This window comes from Megalobrama amblycephala, linkage group LG5 (genome assembly GCF_018812025.1).
Source record: "Megalobrama amblycephala isolate DHTTF-2021 linkage group LG5, ASM1881202v1, whole genome shotgun sequence".
NCBI lineage: Eukaryota > Metazoa > Chordata > Actinopteri > Cypriniformes > Xenocyprididae > Megalobrama > Megalobrama amblycephala.
Genome location: NC_063048.1, coordinates 29,001,586 through 29,012,926, shown reverse-complemented (window position 1 = coordinate 29,012,926; position 11,341 = coordinate 29,001,586). Strand labels below are relative to the sequence as shown.

At 34.9% G+C, this 11,341-nt stretch overlaps 1 protein-coding gene across 2 annotated transcripts in view; it reads right to left on the bottom strand.

The window, feature by feature from the left end:
* pgfb (placental growth factor b) overlaps positions 1-10,041 on the bottom strand; it is a 33,051-nt gene extending 23,010 nt beyond the window's left edge. Inside the window, exon 1 of one of the 2 annotated variants that reach the window (XM_048191700.1) lies at positions 9,440-10,041. In XM_048191700.1, coding sequence (XP_048047657.1) covers positions 9,440-9,556 — 117 coding nt within the window. In that variant the 5' untranslated portion in view covers positions 9,557-10,041. The remainder of the gene's footprint in view (positions 1-9,439) is intronic. The other variant, XM_048191701.1, reaches the window with a different exon arrangement.
* Positions 10,042-11,341: the final 1,300 nt, after the last annotated feature.

The window sequence follows — 11,341 nt, the reverse complement described above, 5'->3', positions numbered from 1 at the left end:
TTAACACAAAAGCTTCTAAAATAATCCAGCAGCACTATCATGTCCAGAGGGACTACGATTTAAGACAAACATGTAGAACATAAAACTACATGAAGGCAGAGAGACAATGTACATGATACAATGAGGAAGGAAATAAAAGCTGGCATGTCGCATGACCTCCCAAAACTGAAAATGTATTAACACTTGGAGGAAAGACTATGGAAGTGCACACTGCAGATGACACCGGAGACAGGAAGCTAAAAAAGACAGGAAAAGAAGAAAATAGAAGGGCTGCAAAAATAGCAATGAACGAGTGAACCTGCACATTCGGAAAAGCAATCAAGAAATCTTGGATGTATTTATCAGCATGACCCTGCTTTTCAGCCCATCAGTCATACTAATAACAAGTATTTACAGAGAAATACTTCAGCTTATTCACTAAACATTCAGGGACAACAAGAGGTTACAGACTTCTAAAAGTCTCTAACCTCTTGCTGTTCCAGCCACTGATGGAATTTTCCATATTTTCTGACACAACGCTTCCCCGCCATTGACAGAATTTTCCAGCAATCCATGTTTACACTGTTATACAGAAGTGGCGCTATTACGCATCTTCTGAAAGAGTACAGAATCTGCGGATCAAAACACAGGCGAAGAAGAAGCAGAAACAAGTGCTAGAAGCATTGCTTATGCACATGTAAAATACAGTGATCATCTAACATTCAACAGCATATAAATCAAAACCGCCTAATGTCACCGAATGAAATGTCGAAGCTTTGGGGATGTTGCTGGATTTGATCTACTCTTATCTGTTTTGATCATCATTCTGAATCTGATCCGTACATAGTCTTTGACAAAAACGCAATTTTCTCGACTTTTTTGTTCAAAATGTTGCTTTTTTTATGAAACAAAAAAATAAACAAAAGGAAATCCCGCACACTATCAATACTTGCAAAAAGTATCAAAAATATTAATTAGGAATGTTTCGGTCTCATGACCTTCATCAGGCATATACAAACATATTGTTCAAGCCCAATCACATTTAAAATGATATCATGACCATTTTTTTTAATATCATTCATGTTTTATGAAACTTACCAACATTCAAGTGCTGATAAAAAAAAAAGAATGCATGAAGCTAGAATAAAAAGGTTTGTTGTTGTTGTTTAAAAGCAGAGACTCCGTTCTTTCTTTTGATTTTGTATTTTCAGATATTCATACATCAAAATATTCGGTGGGCCAACGAAAGTTTTGTGAAAATTATTTAAAAAAAATGCTGGCTTGCAACTTAAAAAAAAAAAAAAAAAAAGAGTTAATTACTTTGTTCAGGGGTTCTCAAACTTTTCAGTACCAACTTTGATCAAATCAGTGGTATGCAAAGGAGACTTTTTAGTCAAAATCCTGGCAAAATATGAGGAAGGTCTAGAGACAGTGAACATTGTGCACATAAAGCAGGCAAATAAAAACAACAGCAATTTGTGTTGCGAGTTATGAGTAATTCCTACTCTCTAATTTCAGTGTTTTATTTCTAAAAATGTAAAATCTCACCAAGGCCGTATTTATTTGATCAAAAATACAGTAAAACAGTAATATTGTGTAATATTATTATAATTTAAAATCATTGTTTTCTATTTTATTGTGTTTTTTAAAATGTAATTTATTCCTTTGATGGCAAAGCTGAATGTTCAGCATCATTACTCCAGTCTTCAAGTGTCACATGATCCTTCAGAAATCATTCTGATATGCTGATTTGCTGCTCAAGAAACATTTATAGTTATTATCACTGTTGAGAACAGCAATTATTTGAAAGAGTAAACAGTCTTCACTGTCACTTTTGATCAATTGAATGTGTCACTGCATAATAATATCTTAAAAAAAAATAAAATAAATATATAAAATAAAATAAATATGTATTGTAAATTTTAACCAGTTAGATGATTTATAATCATGTCTGTCACCTCACACTTCTCTCATTATATATTACACCTATCAATAAATTATTCTTATTCAGAGCTCCTTACGGTCCCTCTAGTACAACATGAGTAAGCATCTTCCTCAGCGTCATGATAATGGTAGAATCCCAGCTAAAATAAATCTGCAGAACGTTATGCTAAGGTTCCCATTAAGTTATGTTCTCTGAACATTCAAAATACCCAGTTTTTTACGTTTTAAAAACTATTTTTGGTAGTGCAAACATTAAGGGAACAATCCATTTGATCATTTTGCAAACATTATGGGAATATTACTTTTGAAGGTTCTCTAAACATTCTGAGACAAGTAGCACCATTTAATGGTCCAACTAAATTAATACGGCTTTGAACAAACATTCTATTAATGTTCTGAAAATGTTGCCTGTTAGCTGAGATAGTTCTGAATCATAGTTCGATTCATTTAGTTACCAGCCTAAACCATACACTGACGTGAAAGCTAAACCCCCATTGACTTTTAGGTTACCAAGCATTTTTTACCACTATGCTAGACCTCCCACTTTGAACCAAACTGCCATGTTGCCATTTTTATGTCAGATCACAATGATGTTAAATAAGTGAGGTAGCCCTTTAAACCTCAGCTGCCATTACAGACACATCATCACGGGTGACACGTAAGCTTATGCTGAGGACAGCATATACAACAATGACACAGGGAAGAATTTCTCCCAGTGCCTGACTCAACATATTTCGGGAACACTCCGCCCGATACGAGAAGGCAGGAGAAGACATTTATAAATGGTCTTCACAACCACATGGGCAATATTTACTTTCTCATTCTGTTTGCCTTTCTCCAGAAATGGTTAACAGTGGCAGAGGAGATGAGACAGACGGGACGGGCGAGACAGGCAGCACAAAGGAGACATCTCTCCCTTGAGAAGAAGAAAAAAAAAAAATGTATGAGAGGGAGCTCACATTATTCTGCACAGACTCTGTCCTAGTCCTTTGGGAACTGCATTTCATTCCACCCAGGAGCAAAATGTGATCTAAATGCATTGCACTGCACCAGGTGGTAGTATGTAAAGCAACGGGTTTAAGAAAGATTCAGTATCAGCACCAAAATAGCTTCAGCTGGAACTAGAAGGTGTTAAACCACAATGTGTATGTGCAGTAGTTAATTACTATTCACAAACTAATGGAAGAGCGCAGCTGGAATATTGGAATAAGAGCATGACTTTTTTAGCGCATCTACCGATCTTTTCCATCAACTAAGCTTGCACATAAGTAAACCATTTAAAGGTTATTTCATGCTCAATCCACTGAATTGAAAATATGCATTAAATTATTTGCATTCAAGTTCTCTTTATGAAGCTTTTTAAGACTGTAATGTAGAGCATCTGTGCAGTTTGGCACTAGTTATTGTCTCCAAATAATTGTTTAAAGTGGAAAAGAGTGCTAAAATCAATAGCACTCATTTGACTGCCCACAAAAATTTTGAGTTCTCTAACAGCCCTAATTGCTCAAGAGGGCCAGATGTATTATTATGTAAGAATCTTTAGCTAGCTAACTTTAACTTATTTGTTCATAAAGATTCTTGTCACAATTTACCATTATTAACAATAACCTTGATAACCGTTAAAAAATTTAATATTATGGAAAAATAATGTTAATACTACACATTTAATAATATTGGCTGCATCTGAAAATCACATACTTCTCTACTAGTAGGGAGTCTCATAGTAGGCAAAAAACAGTATGTGAAAAGATTACTATGTTAGTATGGTCGTGAAGTAAATACTTATTCAATAGAAGTACCTACTCAAAGAGTATGGATTTTGAATGCCGCCATTGTAAATAATCCAGTGCCAGTAAATGGTCACACTGCAACACAGTAGGTGGCAGTATTGCACCTTAGTGCTGCTTTTTGGAGAAAACCATAGACTGTAAAAAAATATGGACAGCGTCTCCTCCCACTGTAGAAAAATGAAGCCAAAATATTCCAGTAATGGTCATTGGCGATTACGTCATTCGGAGCCCGAATCGCAAGCACAGCTGTCAATCATGACATTGCACCCCGTTTTTATAGCAACAAATAACTAACTAAAACCAAACTTATTTGAAAAAATAACATGAAAATGCGTCTACAAGAACTAAAATGACAGAAACGATCTTTGAAAAAACATTATTTGAAGTGTTTTAGTTTGGATCGAGTCCCATTCGATTACACGGATAGCCACCAGGGGGTGACCAAAATGCTTTGGCTTCAATTTTCAGGACTTCTGTGTCAAAATTGGAGAAAACCCAAAATAAAGTGATGAATTTGGCTGATACCTTTATTGATTTTTTCTAAATTTCTATTGTTATTGAGATAACATTGTTATCGGGAATATTTTTGGCTATAATAATCATGCAAAGAAAAATCTGATGTTGTGACAGAAGAAAATGGCTTATGCTGTTACCTGCTACAGCGCCTCTTGTGGTAAGCCTGAATTATGTAATACAACAATGTATGAAATCAACTTCTTAAAACTATTGCATTGACATACTTGTGTAGTCATCTCCCATGTACTTTAATACCCATACTGAACTGATATACGCTGTGTCTAGTATTTTGACCTCTGTCACACAAACATTAAAATTTCCCTGATAGATTTTACTCAAGTTTAAAGAAACCATCTGTGAGATGATTATCCAACATTGGAAATGATACTGCAACTCCCTTCCTTATACAAGTGATCATTACAAGATTTCTTCATACAGATCCTCTAGAAATAGAGAACAGGAGAATCAAAGAAGGAACAGGAGATGAACACATTGCATTAAAGCAATGTGAATATCCATTAATTTGCAAAAAACAACCACACAGTCAATGCACTCAAGGAATGTGGAAAAGTATTGGGGTTAAGGACAAACTTCTATATAATTTTCAAGAAAAGTTCATAGTCAACCTTCTGGTGCTCTTTGCATGACAGTTTATATATTTTTTTTCTTCAATGAAATGAATATACTATATTTTAGTTTGATTGATAGTTTTTAATTTAAAATTTTGTATTTTTAGGGGATTTTATGGTACTAAATTATATTTATGCAGTAGTTCTAATCTATTTTTCCACTTTTTGAGCATAGACCTGAAAATGAAATTTCCAACTGTAACTGTCATAAATCTTGAATGCTTTTGAACACAGACTTAAGTTTTTTTTAAAGATGACACTTTTTCTGATTATTTCTGAAGTGAAAGTTTTAAAAAGTGAGCTTAAAAGTTATAGAATTTTACGTTTAGTGATATGAAAAATGCACAATAATACTATTTTCAATTTTTATATGAAATATATATTTTCCAAAACGCATTTTACTCTACAACAACTGTGAGAAAATCAAAGCCTTAAATCTAAATAAGTTGTGTTCCAAATTCGAGCTTGATATATAAAAAATGAGCTTTCAGTAAGATTTTGTTTGGGCACAATACCAAAAGTTTCCATTAGAATAACCTTTTCGAATCATGTCTATGATTTTTTTGTGTGTGTAGGTGTTCACAATGCAAGTGCCAAAACCTTTACCAAGTTTCGTACCATTCTGATAAAATAAATATATATTAAGGGATAGGTTTAGAACAAACTTTTTGACAGAAATGTTGTTCCAGGATCAATATATGTTGATCCAGGAACATGTCTTACTTGGTCACGGTGACCATTTAGGAACTTGATGTAACTCCTGAAATAACGCAAATCAAAATTTTGATGCAAGCACAAGAAAGAGAGACAAAAGAAGACAGAGACACACTCTGACACACCCACATCTGGTGCACGGCCAGCGATATGAGAGAAGGCTTTAGTGTATTTTGGAAAAATTAAAGGAGCCATAAGTCATTTGTGGGGTCCGGAAGAAGTGTGTGGTTTTTGGTTTTCTTACGCCCGATAAAATTTGTTCTAACCTGCCACTAGCAGGATTAATATTGAATGACAAAAGAACATATAATTTTCACTCTTTTAATGTTCGTCACTGCTCATTTTAAGCATTTGTAACTACAGAGTACTAGATTTGCAGCAAACATTCCCTTCTCTACTAGTCTCTTCAATGATGAACAGGATATGAAAGATGGATATTAGGTTTTATAATGACCTGAAAGCTTCAGTTGTATAGTGTAAGTGTATACAGCCATTTTAATCTGCTTTGACACAAAGAACTATTTGAGTAATAAAAACTGTCAAGCATGAGGTTGAGACCCTTCCAAATATGAACTGTGGTTCTCCAACTAACAGCATTTGGCTATTTCAGCTACACCCATGACTAACAGGTGCATAAACCCATTTATGCATGTCATCGAACACATTTGTTCAAAGCATGATGAGAAAGAAAAGATAAAAAAGTTGAGGTAGACTCTCCTGCCAACATTTCTCCTTACAGCCAGGACTCGACTTTGCCATCTCACATAACGTGTGGTGCGATATTTTACCTTAAGCTGTGGGACAATTATCTTTTTATTCAACATTGTGTAACCTGGCATTTCAAAGTGGATAGTTTGAATGGATATAGACAGTATGTCATTTTTCTTTTATATGTTGGAGTAGTTGAAGGGATAGTTCACCCAAAAATGAAAATTCTGTCATCATTTGCTCACCCTTATGTTAGGAAAAAATGTGTTAAAACTACCTTTAGAGGTACAACAGCTTGTCACTGGGGCAGCTTAAAAGGACATTTTTGTACCTTTTTTTTCACCCCTAAAAGGTGCATATTAGTACCTTAGAGTAGCAATATGTACCTTAAAGGTGCCGTAGAATGTCTTTTTAAAAGATGTAACATAAGTCTAAGGTGTCCCCTGAATGTGTCTGTGAAGTTTCAGCTCAAAATACCCCATAGATTTTTTTTATTAATTTTTTTAACTGCCTATTTTGGGGCATCATTAAATATGAGCCGATTTAGGCTGCGGCCCCTTTAAATCTCGTGCTCCCCGCCCACGGAGCTCGCGCTTGCCTTTAACAGCATAAAAAAGGCCACACAGCTAATATAACCCTCAAAATGGATCTTTACAAAGTGTTCGTCATGCAGCATGTCTAATCGTGTAAGTATGGTATTTATTTGGATGTTTACATTTGATTCTGAATGAGTTTGATGGTGCTCCATGGCTAAAGCTAACATTACACACTGTTGGAGAGATTTATAAAGAATGAAGTTGTGTTTATGAATTATACAGACTGCAAGAGTTTAAATATGAAAATAGCGACGGCTCTCTTGTCTCCGTGAATACAGTAAGAAACGATGGTAACTTTAACCACATTTAACAGTACATTAGCAACATGCTAACAAAACATTTAGAAAGACCATTTATAAATATCACTAAAAATATCATGATATCATGGATCATGTCAGTTAGTATTGCTCCATTTGCCATTTTTCGCTGGTGTCCTTGCTTGCTTACCTAGTCTGATGATTCAGCTGTGCACAGATCCAGACGTTAATACTGGCTTCCCTTGTCTAATGCTTGATCATGGGCTGGCATATGCAAATATTGGGGGCGTACACCCCGACTGTTACGTAACAGTCGGTATTATGTTGAGATTCGCCTGTTCTTCGGAGGTCTTTTAAACAAATGAGATTTATATAAGAAGGAGGAAACAACGGTGTTTGAGACTCACTGTATGTCATTTCCAAGTACTGAACTCTTGTTATTTAACTATGCCAATATAAATTCAATTTTTAATTCTAGGGCACCTTTAAAGGTTTAGTTCACCCAAAAATTTCGCTGTAGACCTGTAAGACCTTTGTTCATCTTCAGAATACAAATTAAGATATTTTTGATGAAATCCGATGGCTCAGTGAGGCCTCTATTGCCAGAAATGTCACTGAACCTCTCAAGATCCAGAAAGGTACTCAAAACATATTTAAATCAGTTCATGTGACTACAGTGGTTCTACCTTAATATTATAAAGCAACGAGAATATTTTTTGTGTGCCAAAACACACAAAATAACGACTTTTCAACTAAATCTAGTGATGGCCGATTTCAAAACACTGCTTCGAAGCTTTAAAAATCTTTTGTTTCGTATCAGTTGTTTGGAGCGCCAAAGTCGCGTGATTTCAGCAGTTTGATACATGATCCGAATCACTGATTCGAAACAAAAGATTCATAAAGCTTCGAAGCAGTGTTTTGAAATCGGCCATCACTAGATTTAGTTGAAAAGTCGTTATTTAGTTTTTTTGATGCACAAAAAGTATTCTCGTCACTTTATAATAAAGGTAGAACCACTGTAGTCACATGAACTGTTTTAAATATGTCTTTAGTAGCTTTCTGGATCTTGAGAGGTTCAGTGACATTGCTGGCAATGGAGGAATCACTTTCATCAAAAATATCTTAATTTGTGTTCCGAAGATGAACGAAGGTATTACGGGTGTAGAACCACATGAGGGCGAGTAATAAATGACATTATCTTCATTTTTGGGTGAACTAACCCTTTAAGGTACTACTATGAACCAATAAATAAGGTACAAAGATGTCCTTTAAAGGGTACTGCCCCAGTGACAAGCTGTTGTACCCCTAAAGGTACAATTTTTACACATTTTTTTTTTTTTTTTTCCTGAGAGTGAACCTGTATGAACAAAAGAAAGTAACTTTGGAACAACATGAGGGTGAGTAAATGATGACAGAATTTTCATTTTTGGGTGAACTATCCCTTTAAGAGCACGTGCTAGTTTGACATATTGGTCTCTTATTATCTTTGACAACAGTTGTAAGCATTTAAAGATATTGTCTGGCTGTCTAATTTGGTGACTTTGGCATTTATTCATCACCGGGTAAGGCGAGTCAGTGTGTCACGCACGATTATTAGAGGGGGTGATGCAGTTCGTCACGTTTCGTTTCATGACTCAACGCTTTCTGTTGCAGCACTTCAAAAAGGGATCAAGTTATAGAGGGTGTTATAAAAACAGTCGTCTGCGAGGCTTTACTGGAAGCCCTGTCAAAAGTAAACTGACTCCGTTCATTCAGTCAGTTCTTTCATGACTGCACGTAGCCTACAACCTTTCAAATCCCCCTTATCCTCTTTTTAATTAATTCATACTTGAGAAAGGAAGACTAGCCTACAAATTGAGCATCTCGGATCCGGTCACGTACGCTAACAGCAACACATTACCAGAGCTTTTAAACATACAGGTTTATATTCTCACACGCAATATAGTCTTAAGGACCATTCACACAGGACATTTACTTATGTTCAAATGCAGCGCAGCGGAATTAAACACATTTTCTTTAACTTTTTACAGCTGAATTACTTTTAATTACACATGGCGTTTTAAAAACTTAAATGCGCGACGTCTATTTGACGTATAGCTAAGTATCGAGACCAAAAGATGTGCATTGTTTACAAATCGTAAGAACGCGTCTTGCGTGAACACACCCGGCAAAACTAGAACATTATGATCTTGCTGTCTCGCTCAGTAGATTAAAATAGCTTAACATCGCTCGCTTGCAGTGTAGCCAATATGGTTTATAATTTATGCAGGTTAACTGTAAAAAAAAAAAGAGGCCCATATGCTCACCTGTGCAGGTAAAAGGTTCAACTGGACAGCAGCAACTATTTGTAACAGTGATGTCAAATAACTCATCTCGAATGCCAGGACAAGTCTTATTGTAGAAAAATCCAAACAGTAGTTCATCCAAATAGTAATGTCAATACGGAAATTTCAACATATATTCCACAAACGGTTCTGGATGGCCAGCTCGTGCCTTCCTCGTCGGGAGTAAAGTTTGCGTAGCTTCCAAATAAAATGAAACAATCCGGAAAATGAGCTAAATATATTCTCAGTATTTAAAAAAAAAAATGGTTTCATAAAAAAAAATCAGTGATGATACGTCACTTAATTGTATTAAATCTATATCGCATCGGGTAGATGTAAGAAAATACCAGCGGTAAAATGAGTAAACCGTGTTTTTAATTATAGTTGGCAGGTATTAATCGTCCTCACGCGCCACTGGAAATCCAGCGTCTGTTTCCTATAGTGCAAGATTCCTGCTCGCGCATTTCCCAAATAGAGTGGCACACTTCCACATGAGCGCCCTGACTACCTTTCAACAAGTTGATCATTTAAATCTCCTCCTCCTGAAGCCTGGCTCATATTCATACTGTCCTCCCACAGCCCTTCCCTCCATGGACTCACATCTCACACTTTATTTCACTTTCCATAGGCCTACTAAATCAGTAACTCTTTTATTTAGAGCCAGACAATATTAGACAAAAACTGTAAAAAATGGTCACCTGCAACTGCTATGTTAAGGAGCTATTTTTATCTAATCCTCAAATGGTGTATCTTAATGTATTTAAGAAATAAATAATAATTGTGATAATTTTGAAAATAGTGGTTATTTACACTTTGTATACGGGTCATTGACGAATAAGGTTTTTAAGAGTGTAAAAAAAGGAGATAAAAAAAGGAGATGGAGATATAATTAATTTTGAAATTTTATTAAGTGTTAACAATTAGATCATGTGGTTTTTATAATCAATTAACTCTGCTTTTGTCATTTTTTACAAGATGGACAAAATTTGTCACCAAAAAAGTAAAAAATTTTAATAACACTTGGTTATACCGAATGACAATATTTTCAAACAGTGTTAAAAGGTTGATATCTAGCTAGCTGGCAAAAGGACAATCAAACGTTTTATATTTAGTAGCCTATACGTTTTTAAAATATTACAACATTTTTTACCGAATGACATGATGTTTCAGGACATGCGTATGAGCAAGTGAAAACATGAATTTTTCAAATAGTTAAAGCATGTGGTCAACCATATGGTCCTTTGCAGGTGTCTGAATGATGTCACATCCTGTCACATGATATTGACCGCATGACTTGATCCAAAATGGTCCCTTTACTCCAAATGACATCAATTAAATTATTTTTTCCAGACATTCTTTCTCATAACAAAGCAATGACTTCTACACATTTTAATACCATTTTGCTCTATGTTGATATATGATGTTATAAAATCATGCCAGAATAAAAATATATACATTTATTAAATTTTAAGATATTTTAATCACAAATGAAATGGCTGTATTGGCCTTTGGACGGTTAAACCGAATGACCTTTTGACACTTCAAAATCTTTAAAATACTTTTATATGTAGCAAAATATAGTTAAAACCTTTTGGATTCAATTCAAGAGATCTAGTTGTGTTACCTTACATACTTTGGATGTCATATCTTTGTTTATTAATATTAAGGCCTTTGGACAAAAAAATGACCCGTCATGTCATTGACCCATGCACTCTCAATATTAATCTTAGAGTTAATAATAAAAGTTTACGTTCACGTTAATGTCGAACAGATATAACTTTTGATCTTAAAAATGTTTTAGTAAATGTTAGGATTCACATGAACTAAGATTAATAAATGCCGCAGAAGTATTGTTCATTGTTAGGGCATACATTAGTTAACTAC